General features: G+C 42.7%; 1 protein-coding gene across 1 annotated transcript in view; it reads left to right on the forward strand.

Annotated features, from left to right (window-relative positions):
* The window catches only part of LOC146864181 (sodium channel protein type 2 subunit alpha-like), an 869020-nt gene that overhangs the window by 378571 nt on the left and 472128 nt on the right, over positions 1–18321 (forward strand). The window contains exon 11 of the mRNA XM_085638959.1: positions 4779–4895. Within this exon, the coding sequence (XP_085495085.1) occupies positions 4779–4895 (117 nt within the window). The remainder of the gene's footprint in view (positions 1–4778; positions 4896–18321) is intronic.

Below are 18321 nucleotides of genomic sequence, written 5' to 3' on the forward strand. Positions count from 1 at the left end.
GTTCCTCTATGCCCATGAACACTTCCTACACAGTATTGTTCAGTGGTTTGTGTAGGGGTCGCAATTTATTTGGATATCAAATTTGTTTTAGTGCATTAGACTGAGTCCTTGCAACTGGGTGTTACTAATGGGACCCCTGAAGGCCTGGGGGGCACAGATCGTAACACTCTGTCATCTATCACTCCTTCCTGGGCCTTTCTTTTGGTTTTCATGGTCTTTCAGTATCCCCTATTTGAAATTCCGGCTAAGGTTGCATTTAACTTTATTAACCCTGTGCAAATCTTATGTAAGTGGACACCTTGCACTGATGCAGAAAACCCTTATGGTGATTTTAGTGGTCTTAGACAACCTTGAAAAGCTTCTAAGTGGAAGCTGTGGAGAGTAGCTTACAGGCTTAGTCCAAAATGAGTGTAAAGCAGCTTGTTTTACCAGAACATAATCTTATAGGTATAGATTAAGTGAAAAAGCACCACCCAGTGTAATTATAAAAATATGTTTTTATTAAAAGACACTTCATTAACACATACAGATATTTCCTAGCCAGAGATATACACAAAACACAAAATACTTAGCAATAGAAACAGGTAAGTAGCACAGAATACCCAGTGGTCCCCAGGAGGAGACCACAGGATCTACTAAAATAGTGGTATGTGAACCACGACTTGAGTCAAGACAATACTCAAAGGATGTAGAAGTGGCAGGGACACAAGGGACCACCCAAGGTGAGTATCTAGGAGCCCCATGGAAGTTGTGTGCAGTGTAGGAACACAACTGCGTTCTCCGTACAAATCAACCTGTGAGGCATGGTTGCAAAAGTAAGAGGACCCTTCCCCGTGGACCCTGAAGAAACCCTGTGGAAGACAGGAGGCTAGAGAGCCATCCCACCCGTGTATAACTTATGAACCAGGATACCCGCACCAGGGAAGCCGGGTGCATAGGAGTGAAATGGCATCAGAAGCCGCCGTTGAACCCAATGGAGGACTTCAGAAAGATGCCGCAGCTGGAGAAGGTGAAAGTGTCCGGTGGAACCCAAAGGTGGATTTAAGATGTGAAGAACCTGCAAGCAGGGGGGAGAGTCTATGTCACTCAGGAGTGACCAGGAGGCACGGAAGAAGAATGCCCACCAATGTCGGGTGTTGCTGGAGAGCTGATGGTGACATTGGAACTGCAGCTGTGTGGACCAGGCGATGCTGTAGAAGACCAGGAGTCGTATACAAGCTGTCCCACATCGGATGTTGAGAGTTGAGGGGTCAGTGTCCGGCGGGGGCACCAACAACCCTTGGCAACTGCAACCAACGTGGAAGTTGAAGAAAGTGCAATGTTGAGATCAGCTAGGTCCAGTAGACTCACCACAAGCAGGGGAGTCAAGGCAGGCCCTGAGCAATCAGGGGAGCCCAAAGAATTCAAATGTGACCCTCTATAGAACCCACAGGCCGGAGGCACTAGAGTCGCAAGAGGACCTCAAGCAGCTTACCAAAGAAGCAGGCCCACGGTGCAAGCAATGCGATGTGGTAAAACATTCTGGTCACTGGAGATGCTTGAGGTTGGGGCTACTTCGTGAGCCCAAAGTTCGTGATGGAAGGAAGCCAACAAGCCTTTGCAACGGCAAGTCGAAACAGTGTACAGCCGTTCGGTTCCTGCTTCTCCGATGAGGCATACTGGCCTCAAACTTGGTAAGAGGTTATGGCAGGCCTCGAGGGATGTAGAGAACCATCACCTGTGTTGCTGAGCATTTCGTAGCCTGAAGGAGCTCAGGATCAGCTGACCAGTCAGCTTAGTTGCGGTGCCTGCATATGTAGGAAAGGTACTCCTTCACTTCAAGGGAGATTCCTTTAGATGTCATGGATGCCCACATGCCTTGGAAGTTTTCCTGTATGGAGCACAGGCACGGATGTTGCAGCAGATAGGCAGGGCAAATAGATCAGGAGCAGCAAGAGTCTTCCTGGTTACAGCCTTAATGCCAGAGCGAAGTCCAGAATGCCCAGACGGTCGTAGTCAAAGTGGTGTTGAATTGAATTGCGTCTCATGACAAATCTAGGGACCAACTCTCAGGTAAGCCCTTAAGTACCCCAGGGAAAGGGTTGGGACATTTGATGGTTCCCTCCCAAGAGAGGGTTTGGACAGTGGAAAGGATCTTCCCATGTCCTTTGTCCAGTTTTGCACCCAAGTGGGAGCCAATGGCTCCCTGAGCTGGTTTGAACTGGACTTTGCAAGGATGGCACCAAATGTGCCCCTCAAGCAGACTAAGTGGAGCTGGAAAGTGCTCCTACCTGGCCCCAATATACTAAACCCTGTCTGGGAGGTGGTTGAGCTTGGCTCAGCAGCAGGAGGGCAGAATTGTGTCTCTTGTCGGCAGCAGCCATGTTCTACTGTCCAGGTCTAGAAGACTGGTACCAGGAGCACTGAGGACCTCACAGAGGGTTTTACAGTGCTTGGAATCATACCTCCCACACCCTTTATGGATTCCAACATGTTTGATACCAAACACAATAGGGTTCGTTACAGTCAGTTTCGAGATGGTCATCGCGTAATGATGCGGTGTCCCTCTATATGTGGTATGGCTGTCTCACTGACAACCCAGGAGAATGGACTCCGTAGGATGTAGGGGTGTCCTGCTCATGCCGGGGCACCCTCACACTTAGAACCGAGCACCCTGCCTTCAGGATTGAAAAGCCTGCTTTAGGGGTGAGTTATAGGTTTTAAGTGCAGTGACTTTAGATATAGAGAAACTCTATCAAGTTCAAGTTCAAAACAGCTTTATTTGGAGTACAATATACATCCATAAATGCATTCTAAAACAAACCATAATTGAGTTGATCCAAAGTATAATATTCAGACAATTTCCATAAGTATTTACAAAGAAACCACATGATCAATAATCCAGATAAACGGGAAACAGATTACAAAAAATAAATTACTACTTTTCTTAAAACCTTATTAAATGCAAGCATTATCGTTGTATATTAAAAACAATTCTATATACAATATGTTAATCTAGAGAATTGTGAAAGTCTATGTTTCATATTTACAATCAATCTGATTTCATATTGTAAATTTTTACAAGGATGTAATAATTATGTAGTATGGTAAATCTTGTGCAACTCAAACGCATAATGTGCAAAAATCGCATATAAATGAAAACACTGTAAAATACAATTTACACATACGTTATAACAGCTCTAATTGTCCTCAACAGTGCATTCATATAATAATGCGTCTAAATGCACCAATTCCTTTTGTTTCCTAATTGCACATACGATAAAATGTACAAAGGTGCACATAGTCTTCATATTATCCAAGCTACATAGATAATTAAAATCATTTTTATAATTATACAATCTATTAGCAAGAGAGAGGGGTTTTATAATTAATTCCCTTATATCACTATACAGAGTGCAAAATAACATAAAATGTAGCGTAGACTGAGGGGTTTTCCCATTACAGGGGCAATTCGGTAGTCTATGGAAACTCTATCTTTCATAAGTGGTGCTGGCACCAGCTTACACAGGCTGCAATGACAGGCCTGTAGTTACAGTTTGAGTGGTCCCTCATGGGTGGCATAATGTATACTTTAGCCCATTGGGGACCCCTGGAGTACCTATGCCATGGGTACCTTAGTGCCATATGCTAGGGACTTATAAGGGTACCCCAATATCCAATCTGGGATGTACCTAAGTACTTAGCATACCAATTTGGTGGGGGGAAACTGGGGTCTTCATTTGCAGGATCCCCGTCAGACTAGTCAGAAAAAGCATAGCACCGTGTAAAAAGCGGGGGTAACCATAAACGCAAGATCCTACTTTCCTACAAACCTTTATTGTGGCTATTACATCTGCCAGGAGGACATGGTAGTAGGGATTTTGGTCTATCCACATCCCCCTATTGGGCTGTGTTCCCAACCTCATGCTGCTGCGCCTGGATAAAGGGTTTCATTTTAATGTTCTATCAAAATATGGATATTTCTCATTCTTTTTTTTTATCTTTGATTCTGTCAAGGCGGCAACTTGGCAAATTCTGTAAATGGCTTTTTGTCATGTATGGTGTTTTGCAACATGACTAGATGTTTACTTCTTACCCACTGAATCAGGTCTGTGACTTATATTGTCTATGACAGCCAGAGCCTAGTGCAGTGCATGTGCAGTCCACTCGTGGCATTGTTACCTTGTGGATGGGTGGCACCTCTATCTAGGTTCTCTGTCTGATTATAATCTACAGAAGAGTTGTCTGACACAACAATGTCCTAAATTTCGTTTACATGCATATTCTCCCATTGGGTGTAGATTTTCTATTAACAACAATATTGTGGTCTAATACTCAGATGTCTTCTGTGCTGCTTTTACAATTTTTACTTCCCATTATCGGCTAGATGTTGGGGAGCGAGGGACGTGGGAGAGCCTGAGTCTTTGGAGATTGAGACCAGACTGCTTGTGGCTGTTCTTCCTGATTTAGCGTACTTCTGTTGTACTGTCGTTTTGTATGTGGATATGTTTTGTTTTAAATATTGTGTGAGGGTATTTTGTTGGGATCGGGTCTTGGATTTACTGCTCTGGTATATCATCATTTAAGTAAGGACTTGGATGAGGATGGGTGATCGGGGTATTAAAGATCAGGACATCATAGCAAGAGTGTCTTTGACTGGCAAACGAGTGAGAGGTGGAATGTAATTTGAAGGGAGACTTGGGCAATAGCAGAACAAAACCGAGTGCAATTTCTAATACATCAGCTATTGTTTGCCAAACCACTTTAAAAGCCTTGTCATTGTGTTTTTTTCTCTGCAGAATGGTGCCCTGGCAATTTTAGGGAACAACATTCCATCGCTTAGGTCTCTAAGTATCCTCCGGCCTGTGCGAGCCTTGAGACCACTGCGAATCATTTCCCGCTGGGAAGGAATGAGGGTAAGGCGATTTTAACAAACCTTATTTACAAGGTCTCTTTATATTATCAATGGATAGTCAAAGATGGTTTGCTCTAACTAATGGCACTGTGAACACATCAGCTACTGACAAGAAGAAGAGACAACTCCAATAGAGCTGACTTTGTCACAGTGTGAACAGTTAGACAAAAGTACAGGCATATGCAGAGAACATACATTTAATCACAAATGCCAGTATAGAAGGCGGCTGGGCACTCTACTTACTGAGGCTACACTACAACCACACATAGCCAACATTGTGGAATGATAATTTATATTATGGTATGTGTTTTGCTAATATATTAAAGAATCTAAAGTAAACTAAATTTACCATGTTAGTTCATCCCTCAGAGAGGTCTGTAATGCGGGGAAAGGTAGATGAAGAAAAGAGATTCCTCTTCACTGAAGGCATACTAGTTGGTCTGTTCAGACATTTTGAAAAAGATAGATGTTGACAAATAAAAAACACACCACCTAAAATAGCTCAGAACTTTTGCTTATATCTGTGTATTGCAGCATAAAATTGCCGTCCTAATTTAAGTTCCACATGGATATTTGATTTCCCAGCTTAAGGCTAATGTTCCTGGTCCTAAAATATCAGTGTGCATGGCACATCGCAGGCTTGAATTCCAGCATGATAAAGTAATTACAACAAAGTTAGGCAACACAAACATCTCTTATATCTAGTGCTACGTAACCATAATACTGTCGCAAAAAGAAAACAAAACCATGAACATGGAATTGGTGGAATGCTGTATTATTCTCAGGCACTGGTACCTGCTCTGGGCCACATTCCAGTCCATCATTTATTTTATTTGCTCAATCTACTGCTATAGACAGTGATATAAGCTACCCAAGACTAGTTTCGGTCTCCTGGACTTTATCAGCGACGTGTAGCTTGAATTATTTAGCACAATAAACTTATATGTAAAAATGTTTGGCCATAACTGTAGGACTTAGGGCTTCCCCCTGAAAAATAACCTGCACCACTTCTAACTCCTCTGTGATGGTTCCTACTCCACGATGAAATGGAGAAACCACATGCAAATCAGCCTTAGTCCTGTTCCATAAGGAACAGTCAAGCCCAACTTCTAGGCCTTGTCCCCTCTGACCAGGAATAAAAGCAAACCCAGATTGGGGTTTAGCTGTGTTGGGGCTCAACAGTTAGATGCAATTTTAATCCTATGACACAGTGAGCTGTACTACCCACTTCTGGAAATACCGGTCACACTTTTTCATCTCGCTGAGAAAAACAGGCATTGGTAAAGCCAATAGTTTGTGGGTCTAAAAGGCTATGCTATTGGCTTTACCTGTATGTATGCATCAGAATGCATGTAAACACATGGCCATCTTTCTAGTAAAATAAAACATTCAAAGAAAGCCCCTTTTTAATGCCCAGAATGAGAGTTGATATCCCAGCCCTATACATCTCTCAGCCATTCAAGCATAAAACCTTCACATATCACAACTAGGATTCTGCTGTGCCACTCAAGTGTTTCAATATGCCAAGGTGCAGTCTTTCCTACCACAATGTCTTCTCTTCTATGGGTAGAAGGTGCCTCCTGTCAGTTCAGTTGACAGTGCTAGTCTACATTCAGGGCCTTCTTATCATGCATGCATTGATTCTCCCATATATGAATCCAGACCCTGCAAATTCAGTACTAGACCTATGTTAATCCATATTTAAAGATGGTTTACAGCACTTTAGCATGAGTGCTTTTTAGTACCTTCTAGCTATAGTGTGTCTATCGAGGACCAGAAGACTGCGTTGTGCACTTCTGAACTGACATGTACTGCATTCAACAGCTCGACAGCTTTTCAGACTTTGAAGTCCTTCACTTTTGGTAAAGTAGTTGAAACGAGGCAGGGAGAAAAGAAATAACTTACAACCGTTCATACAAGATGGACAAGGCACCGCCGCTGATTCCCTGGCTGTGTGACTCAGAGCTGAGACACAGAACTACATGCAATAGGAGAAATTGGTGCACAGTGGTGTACCAGTAGTTTTTGGCAGATGTGCCGGACCGTAAATGTCAAGTTGGCATTTCAGAATGGAAGTTTACCATACAGTACCACAAGAGCCTCAGCTTTAAAAGGCAAATGTAGAACAAAGTGGTTCAAACAATTAAAATGTCATATAAGTATTTTAGCATCGCTTACACAATGCATAGGGCCTGATTTGCTGACTGCTATGGAGGCGTTTAGGCAGGGAAATGCACACACCCACAAAGGGGTAAGCATAATGCTCTTCACAAACTGCCCTTCTAAAGTTACTTCAGCCAAAAAGGACACAAAACAATAGTAAATATATGTGATTCCAGTACCACACATAGCCAATCGTTGGTGCTGCAACACCCTCCCGTAGAAAATAATGGCAGTAGGGACTTCAAATAAAACTTCAGTGGAAATACTGATTATTAAATTGAAATATGAATTTAATGTTAACTAAATTATCTAAAAATAAAACATTAACAGGATTATTTACAAGCCTCTTACATCACCAGTGGATCACCTTTTGTGACGCACCAGCAGCGCATTTTGCTGCCCCATACTTACAAGGACAGGAAAAGCAACCCTCCGTGGCTTTTTCTGTCCTTGTAAATTCGGCCTCTTTACACGCAGCACTTTGCATAAAAGGAGCGTTCCATGGGTGTTGCTGTGGTTGTTCCCACAAAACAAAGCAAACACAAGGAGATGGTGGACGGAGCGCTGACACTGTTCAGGCACTCACCCCCAGTCACAGATCTGGATTTAATCCATCATTATTCTTTAGCTCACTCCGCCACCCCAGTTCAGACATGGCCATATGCAAATCAGTCTGACCCTGTGCCTCATGGGAACAGTCCAGCCCAAACTGCCAAGCCATGTCTTCCCTGGACCGGAAACAAGCATCCTGGGACCGGTTTCTGGCTAATCAGCCGTCATCAGCCAGGCTAGCTTGAATCCAGTGGCAAAGTGACCAAGGGACCCACGTCTGGGCATTACCTGCCAACTTAGGGTGAACAAAGCAAACACAAGGAGATGATGGACGGAGCGCTGACACTGTTCAGACACTTAACCCCAGTCACAGATAAGGGTTTAATCCATCATCATTCTTTAGCTCTCTCCGCCACCCCAGTTCAGACATGGCCATATGCAAATCAGTCTGACCCTGTGCCTCATGGGAACAGTCCAGCCCGAACTGCCAAGCCATGTCTTCCCTGGACCGGAAACAAGCATCCTGGGACCAGTTTCTGGCTAATCAGCTGTCATCAGCCAGGCTAGCTTGAATCCAGTGGCAAAGTGAGCAAGGGATCCACGTCTGGGCATACCCTGCCAACCTAGGGTGAACCAACAAACACAAGGAGATGATGGACGGAGCGCTGACACTGTTCAGACACTCACCCCCAGTCACAGATCTGGGTTTGATCCATCATCATTCTTTAGCTCACTCCACCACCCCAGTTCAGATATGGCCATATGCAAATCAGTCTGACCCTGTTCCTCATGGGAACAGTCCAGCCCAAACTGCCAAGCCATGTCTTCCCTGGACCGGAAACAAGCATCCTGGGACCGGTTTCTGGCTAATCAACCGTCACCAGCCAGGCTAGCTTGAATCCAGTGGCAAAGTGAGCAAGGAACCCACGTGCTCACTACGCCACTGGAGTCAAGCTGTCTTGGCTGAAGAGGGGTGAAACCCCGAAACCGGTCCTAGGATGCTTGATCCCAGGCCAGCGAAGACATGGCTTAGCTGGACCGTTCCCATGAGGCACAGGGTCAAGACTGATTTGCATATGGCCATGTCTGAACTGGGGTGGCGTGGTGAGCAAAATAACGATGGATTAAACCCAGATCTGTGACTGGGGGTGAATTGTTTGCCAATGTGCTACATTCCGTCCATCATCTTGTGTGTTTTGCTGTTCGCCCTATGTGGGAAGGGTTTGCCCAGACTTGGGTCCCATGCTCACTACGCCACTGGAGTCAAGTTATCCTGGCTGAAGAGGGGTGAAACCCCAAAACCGGTCCTAGGATGCTTGATTCCGGTCCAGGGAAGACATGGCTTGGCAGTTTGGGCTGGACTGTTCCCATGAGGCACAGGGTCAAGACTGATTTGCATATGGCCATGTCTGAACTGGGGTGGCGTGGTGAGCAAAATAACGATGGATTAAACCCACATCTGTGACTGGGGGTGAAAGTTTTGCTAATGTGCAACATTCCGTCCATCATCTTTTGTGTTTTGCTGTTCACCCTATGTAGGAAGGGTATGCCCAGATGTGGGTCCTGTGCTCACTACGCCACTGGAGTCAAGCTATCCTGGCTGAAGAGGGGTGAAACCCTGAAACCAATCCTAGGATGCTTGATTCCGGTCCAGTTAAGACATGTCTTAGCAGTTTGGGCTGGACTGTTCCCATGAGGCACAGGGTCAAGACTGATTTTCATATGGCCATGTCTGAACTAGGGTGGCGTGGTGAGCAAAATAATGATGGATTAAACCCAGATCTGTGACTGGTGGTGAATGTTTTGCCAATGTGCAACATTCCGTCCATCATCTTGTGTGTTTTTCTGTTCCCTCACAACACCCATGGAACCTGACATATTTCCAGATTTACGAGAAATCATAATCTTGGGAATGCATTTGAATGCTATGCCTCGGAGGCGCAGGGAGGCGCAACGAGGAGAAAAGTATTCATTTCTCCTTTTTTTTTACTTCCAGCACATTAACAATCATCCACGTGATGCAGGTATCTTTGCACCATGGTGCAAGGGTGCCTGCATCAGCGCATGGCAGCTGATTGTGTGCCAGTGTAGGGAAGAGCAAAGGGATTTGTCATATCTTTGTAGATATGATGCATCCCTGTGCTTCGAAAGTGCTGCAGCGTGGCGTAGCTAAAGGGCTTATGGTGCCGCGCTGCAGCACTTTCTTGTAAATTAGGCCCTTATTGTTTTGTTTTCACATATTTTAACAAACTTTTTTAATTTCAAAATTTAGATTTATTTATAGTAAAATATAATGACATTACTTTTAATTATTATGTACATGACTTTTATATTTTTATATATAATAAGAAAATATTATTTGTGTTACTTTAGGTAAGATGTATACTGACATCCACTTAGATGGTTCACTCTTGATGTAGCGGAAGCGGGTGGGAAATAATAATATCACTTGCCATCCACACCATACACAATAATAACTACAATAACATAATTATAATGTCAGGCCCATAAGACATTATTTATCTGATAACTGCAACAAAGGTCCTCCGATGGATCTTTGGTAGAGTTAAAAGGGACTGTGTATTTGAACCCACTGAAATGCTATTTTCCCATGATGACCTAGAATGAAGCAAATACGCTAAACAACATAAACCAATTGTTAGGCAGAATTTATATATCTCATGAATAAAGTTAGACACCTTTCTTTGATTTATCTCTTTTGTTATTCAGATTAATGAATGGTCAATCAAAAAATTCCAAATAGAACAACATCATTTATTTTGGAAATGTTACAGAATATCACAAAACTGCATAACAGATTCAAATCACAATAATAGATTCATCAAGAATAGAGAAGTGAGAGAAAGAGAAATACAGAGCAGCAGTAAAAACACTTCACCTAAGAACGGAAAATTCTAATTCTCAGTGAACATTAGAAGGAAGTTATCCCCATGGCCAGTAGGAATAGCTGAGGCAGCACCATCAGCCGATGATGTGCAAAGTCTCAAGGAAAGTTCAATGGTTCAGCAGAATTGCCAGCCAGAGTATCAGGAATTAGCATGGCATGCAGCGTACCACGAACGCAGGACAAGTCCCCAGAAATCTTCTAACAGTGACCTATCCATAATTTCTGAACACTCTTTGTCTAATACGTTATACAACTTCCTTTGGAGGAAGTGGAAATAACCTAATTACAAATGTATTCTATTAATGAAACAGTATCTTTTAAACATCCTTCTACTCTCGCTCAAACAGGAAAGAACGTAATATTATCAGACAGAATTAAGCTAATATCTACAATCTAGGAAACAACTCGTAACATATGAAGGTCTGCATCTAAGGACAGCATTGTGTTACAAATCACAGGAGAGGAGTACATGAACACATCCTCTAACATTTTGAGGCCTACATTTATTTAGCAAAAGAGAGAATTAATTCTAAAGAAATCCTACGTTATACTTTCTCGAAGAATAATGCATTTTCCCTTGTTGGTTTAATTTCTGCAGTAAGAAAGACAAAATGAAACATATTAGAAAATACATGTAAATGATATTAATTTCATTTAGTCCTCACTATGGGCCAGATTTATGTTTCCTGGCGCATCCCTGCAAATCAGCAAGGATGCGCCAGGAATGATGCGTCACGCAAGTTTACCCTTGCGCCACACATGATGCGCCGCATTTACAATGCGGCGCATCATGGCGCAGGAATAAACAGATGCATCCGATGGCGTAAGGTTGGCACAGTGCTTCAGTTGCGTCGCAAGCGCGACGCAACTCCAGCACTGTTCCAACTTACCCTATCCCTAACATGGTGCGTCAAGCCTTACGCCTGCTTCAAGCAGGCGCAGGGTTTTGGCGCATCAGCGTTGGGAAAGTGACTCAGTCAAATCTTATAGATTTGACTGAGTCACTTTTCAGGGGCGTTCCTGCGAGGGAACGCCCCCCCTCTGTCGACACGCCCACGTGAAACCTGACGCAGGTTTTACGTGGCGCAGGGCTTTACATCGTGACGCATCTCCATAGATGCGTCACGATGTAAATATGGCGCAACGTGGCGCAGGGTTTACACCGCCGCTGCATCACAAAAGTGACGCAACGGCGGCGTAAAAGTGGCGCATCTCCAATATAGATCTGCCCCGATGTTTTTATTTGTCTAACAAGAATAGTGCATATTATCAAGCCTTTGCACATTTCTCATGTTGTAGACTAATTTTATTAACTTTAGTCGTTATCGTTTTTCAAAAATTAGTATTTTATTTTACACCAACAGGTGGATTTCATCGAGCAGATCTTGTTACAAAAATCATGCTCCATCACTCTCTACAGATGCGTCACTTTCTTGTAAATCTGCCCTATCATTTTTAGCCACAAAAATGGTAATTGTAGCTGTGCCATCCTTGAACACTACCTTGCAGTATTATTATCCTAGAAAGTATATTCGCCAACCATCAAAGGTGACAGCCTTGAGGTGAGGTGCAAGTAGAAATGTCAATTTGCTGTTCAAGACAGTTACAACTTATTCACACTAGTGCACTGACGAACAGGAGAAGGATCGAACATCAGCACTGAGCAGCGAGCTGGAAGTATCGCTGGAGTTGCCATCACCACAGAGAGCTAGCACCTTTCACTGGTACTGCATTAGGGGCGGGCATACTGTCTGTGGCCCCCGACCTCGAGATGAGGTGAGACGGCCAAGAAACGGCCAGGGAATCTGGAGCAGTCCAGCTTCCCGGCTTTCTATGCACCATTCCAGCACCACCATCAGCTGTGTACTGCGCCGTCTTAAGCGGTGTGCTGTTACATACCACTGCCTACTGCTGCTGGAGCCCCCGCCAGTTTTTGACTCAGAAAGTGATCAGTGGTAGGTGGCAGGCAATGGCGATTTAATGATGCTTTAACCGACAGATTTAACTCCATCTAACCTGTACATTTAATTAGATTTTTATTTCAATTCCCAGTTGATTCCATTTAATTTAATTCCATTTATTATCGTCTGATCAACTAAGCGGTGTGGTGCACGATCAGAGGAGGTAGTAATCAGAGAAGCTGAGGATCAGGGATAGATGGCTGGTGGCTGTGAGCAGCTGGTGTGCTTGTGTCTCCCTGAGTGTGCCAGTCTGTGGGTGAAGGTGTCACCAGCGCAGAACAGCACGATGGGTGGCTTTTGTTTTACAGGCTACATCAATTCACTCCCTCTGGCCCTCTCCTGCTACCCTGGCATCTAGAAGGGCAGAAACATCCTGCAGGAAAAGGAGAAATCCAAAAGGGCATTAAGGATTTAGTCCGCTGTAACCAGTGAAATCCCATAAAGTCTGACTGCAGTGAAGTATTTTCAGTGGAAGCTCAAACATCAAGGCAATAGGTCCCAGTTGTGGTACCGTGTTAAGGGTTTAATTAAGGTGTGGTGCAGTTTAGCTACTGTTACCGTAGGGTTGAGCTGAGAGATAGCAGAGATGGCCTGGCTAGGTTGAGGTGCAGCTAGCAGGCTCCATGTGAGCTGCAACACCTTTGTATACACCCCCACCCATCATAAAACAGCAAACTGCAAAGAGCCATAAAAAGTAGTTTAATCAAAGACTGCCACAGCTCCTGAGTTACTATATTGGATTTACAATGAGGTGTGGGCACTCTCGAGGAGCCTTACAACCGCAATCATAGTGGAGAAAAATACTAATGGGCAAGTCCACGTTTACAGCTGACCTAGAAGTCTACTTACAGGTCAAAAATGCCTCTACGACGGCAAGGCAGGGATTTGCCTTGTTTGAAATCATGGGAGCATCACCGAAGTATAGCAGTGGTACTGCTATTTAACCTTCCATTGTGGATTGAATTCCCTGAAAAAACATTCAAAGGAGATAGATTACTTCCAAACAGGGCTGTCATGACTGAGATAAGTCCAATTAATCTTGACTGAATAATAACCTATTGTCTTACCACCCAGGGAATGGTCCCAGCAATGGGTTCTCAACCAAATGTAATTCAGCAGGCAATACAAGCAAACAGCTGACAGATACTGCTGCAAAATGAACATTTGAGTTGAGTTCTCCCTCAATAATTGTAAAGGCTCAAGTACAATGCAACCAAGGTGTTTGTCTCACAAACCCCTCCCAGTAAAGATCTGGTTTAGATCTGCCGTCCGGGATACAATAAGTTTGGATTTGAATATGAATATGAATAACACCATTATTAAATTATCATCTGCACCGATATAAACATCAGCCAACAGACACCCTTATGCACAGTAATGCCACTGCTACAGCTGCCACTGGTTGATAGGAGTATACCAGGTGCTAACTTTGTTCAGGAGGTGCAAGATGTAACAGGCCTCAGTTGGCCCAGTGAAAAGCCAGATATAGATCCCTTTAGTCTAGGTCCTATAGCTGGAGGGAAACAGCTTGATTTAAAACTGATCCTCATCCACAGAAAATAAACTTTGATCCCTTTCTGACAGAGCCAGGCCCTTTCAAAGAGGATCACCCAGATTCTATTCATAATACACTCAAATCAGCCAATCTCTCCCTTCTGGCAAAATAGAACATAAGAAACCATGTGGATGTTAACTCTTCTTAAGCACTTCCTCAGGCCTATACCAGTATTTGGGGAAATATGCTTAATATGATGAATGTGATAACTGCAGCATTACATTTTCATTCAGATAAACTGAATATACAAGTAGACTTACTTAATGCACTTGCTCTCTATGTCACTTGGATAGACTCTAAGATACTTAAACTGACCAATTTAGTGATGAATGTTCAATCAAAGAGAAACAACCAATTAATCACTTGCACTTTTTGGACAAAGTCAAAACCTTGTTCATCTAACAAAGACCTGAGCCTGTAGCAACATTGGGTCCAAGACAAAGTGTCTGTCAAGTCCATGGCAAGTCCATGGCAAGTCCATTGTACAGTCCACCCAGTTGAGTCTGAGTGATAACATCCTTAGGTTAGAGTCAGACAAATCACTTAATGTTCAGGATAATATATTAATTGAAAAGGCCGAAGTGGTGCCATTAGTGACGAAGCAAGAAAGTGGTTATTCATGTAATAAACACTACAAACTCATCACCATCCTCTAAAAAGAAAAATTAGCAGCTAACATAGCCATTTGTCCCCTTTCTAATTCCACAATATCATCAGGTCTTATAATTACAGATTCGATTTCTGGTCCACGTAATTGTGAACAAATTCCAAAGAGGCAAGTCCTTATGGAGGATTGGGATTGGCTTCCAACAATCCTTACAAAAGCAAAATCTTAGGGAGATTGATTGTTCACTACTACAGTCAAATCTCCATTTTCCATCAGTATATGTTCCTGGAATGTGCATGGCCTTACAAGGCTGCTGAAAGATTGAGATACAACCACTTTTTTTTTTACAGAATTTAGATATTATGATGTTCCAGGAAACTTGGAAAGAAGCTGACCTCCCAATAGTTTGATATAAAAAATTCTCCATGTCAGACACTCGTTCATCTTCGCTTGAAAAGAAGGACTTCCAAAATACATAATTCTGGAATTAGATACCAAGGCCCAAGAAACTGATCAATTGCCTTGGCTGCAATACGTAAAAGTACATTTCTATACTCAAATCATTCTATTGAACATCTATTTGAGTACAAAGAGATCTATTAAGATAACCCAGCTTGCCACTGTTTAGGAAATTGTTAAAACTCTTAATAAAACTCAATAATACATAGTCGCAAGTCAAATTACTTTGGGTGATTTCAATACTCACATCGTAGAAAGGAAAACAATTGATAATTCTATAATTAAGTCTTGTCATGACCATCAACAATTACTGGGCCTAATAATGCTGATTGATAATTCTCCAAATGAATTAACAACTATGTCAACTTTCAGAAACTCCAAGCGCCACTCTATAATAGACTACACCATCATTTCCACAGACTTAGCCTCCCTCATTGTTGGATATGATGTTGATCCATAAGTTGGAAGTGATCACAACCCCCAAGTAATAACATTGGAGCTCAACGTACGTCGCCAGCTGAAATCTAATATTCTCCATCAAGTGTCAGCATTCTATAATTTGAAAAGGCTGGATTGGCAATCGGTGAAACAGCCTGAAATATTGAGCTTTGTGGAAAAAAAATCAAAGCTGCTTCATCTGAGGCATAAAATGAAGCATCTATGGTGGTGATCTGCCACTAAGTATGTAAATCTTTAATTGACAACTTTCTGGCCCAAAACACATGAAGGGGAATCCCTATTGTAAAATCCCCAAATAGGTGGTATTCGTTTTAGCTCTACCAACAAAAGACAGACCTCAATAGAGTGTAAAGAGCAGTCTTCTGGCAAATATATCTTGGCAGAAACTCTGCCCAAAAGCACACATTGAAATCCCTGATAAAGGCATACTAACAAGATATACGAAGGCAAAAAGGGCATATCACTAGGTAATATGGACGAAACTGCATTTTGAAAGTACAACAAATATTATTAAGGAGTTTTCCAGGTATCATTAATGACCTGGAAGATGGTGGATGTAGGGCTAACAGTGCTAATATCACTGAATCTGGCTAGAAGGCTTTTATCTCTGGCTTGTATGGTGAGCACTCTGAATCCAACCTAGAACAAGGCGTTAAGTAGAGAATATCAACCCTGGTGAATTTAAATGACCAACAAGACATGATCAACAACTTAAATCAATATACCCTGAGGAGCTGGAGCTCTCACACAGAACCAACTCCATCAACTAAGCCATTCATTGAGGATTTAGTATTAACCCTTATCAGTGGGATTAGGTCAATTTGAACACTGGGCCTAAACGGCCTCCCCAATGCCATGCTTGAAGCCAATCCATCACTGTGGGAATCAGTGTCGACCCCATTATTTAATGAGATCCTATTGACAAGATTGGTCACAGAATCATGGCAAGGGAGCATTTTGCAGCCAATTTTTAAGAACGGTCCCCTGGACAATCCAGCAAAAAACAGCTTATAGCTCTAACAAATGTCGAGGCAAAGGTTTTTGAATTATGCTTACTTAAGGATTTCGAATAGTGGGCAACATCGCATCACGTAATACCTATCTATCACTCTGGATTATGAAAAGGACAGTCACCAACTACAAATCTACTCTCTCTTACTCTAATGGCTGAGAGAGCAATTTATAAAAGGCATAAATTATGCAACTGCTTTATTGATCTGAAAGCAGCCTTTGACACTGTTCAACTCAAGCTGTTATGGTCAAAGCTAGCGACATGGGGAGTGCCGCATAAACTTCTTGATATGATTATACTCCTATATTCGCATAACACATGGGTCCAGGTGAAGTTGGGAGACGGTACCAGCTTGACCCAATGATTTAACAGCTTCAGCGGCCTAACGCAAGGGTGCGTGCATGCAACAACTCTAGTTAACCTCTTCATGGCGGATCTTTCTCTCCAACTGCAAAATATAAACGCACACGCTCCTAATTTTGAAGGTTGTAATGTAAAGTACTTACAATATGCCGATGATATGATACTACTCAGTCATATTCCAATAGGCCTACAGTGGCTAACCAAGTCCTTTGTTGAATATATGTCCAAAATCACCTTGAGTTGAATATAAAGAAAAACAAAATAATGTCACTAGGGCGATACAGTCCCAGACTCCGTGAATGGAGAGTATAGGGAATGTTAATTGACTCAGTCAGGTCTTCTCAATATCTAGGCATTTTATTTGATAATACAGTGTCATTTATGGGCCATTTTAACCTTCTAATGGCTAAATCTGCTTCTCTCGTCTTTGCTTTTCGAACATTGCGGATCAAGCTAATGTGCCCTAGCTACAAGCATCTAGTGACACTTATTCCTGGCTCGATAATCTTTCGAGGTCTGGATGCTAAATTATTGGACCTTCAACAAATTAAAGCTTACAAATCTGTCTTCAAGATATTGCAGAACATAGGCCACGTGGAAATTCTCTTGGAGTTCGGTCTAAAAAGGTAAATACTAATGAGACGTGCCACCTTTTTAAAAAGTCTTCATATCTTGTTTTTATCCGAAGCTGGCTCTCTGGCAAATTTGTGTTGAAAAGTACTTACCAATCCTGATTCTGCAAGTGTTTTGGGTTCCAACTTATCTATGTGCCTCCTTACCTTTAACTATCATCCATCTGGGCTCTGGGCCATCACCACAGGTCTAGGGAATCCTCAGTGTACTCGCTGCTCGCTGGTCACACTTGTATTAAGTTCACTCCCCTGGTACCATCCACACCTCAAGTTGACGTCCATCCTCTGGAGACACTCAACCTTTTCAGCCGGGATGGAAGTACAACCGGCTTTGAGATTGGTCTCCACACAGTTCATCTGTCCAATAGCCCTGAAGAAGTCGTGGGTCCCTACCCTGACGAAACATGTGTTGGCTGGGCATCTGATCTGCATTAAACAAAGAGAAAACGCAACATTGGATTACTGCTATAATGTTGCATATATGTATATTTGTACTTTAGACACGCAGTATTTGTGCTGGGGACCAAGAATACGTGTGCACAGGCCACCTGTACTCTTTTGAGCGCTTTTAAATCAAGTTACAAATCTTCTATCTTTCACAATACATAAAGAGGCCTTTTCTGCAAAAAAGCAAACCTGCACTGTAATGAATTCATTTGAAAAGCTTGAGGTCCAGCCTTATCTACGGGCACACTTTCCATCTTATATGAGGGACTCATTTCTCATATTAAGACTTGACAAGTATTTAACTAAGTA

Source organism: Triturus cristatus, chromosome 2_1 (assembly GCF_964204655.1).
Source record: "Triturus cristatus chromosome 2_1, aTriCri1.1, whole genome shotgun sequence".
NCBI classification, from domain to species: Eukaryota; Metazoa; Chordata; class Amphibia; order Caudata; family Salamandridae; genus Triturus; species Triturus cristatus.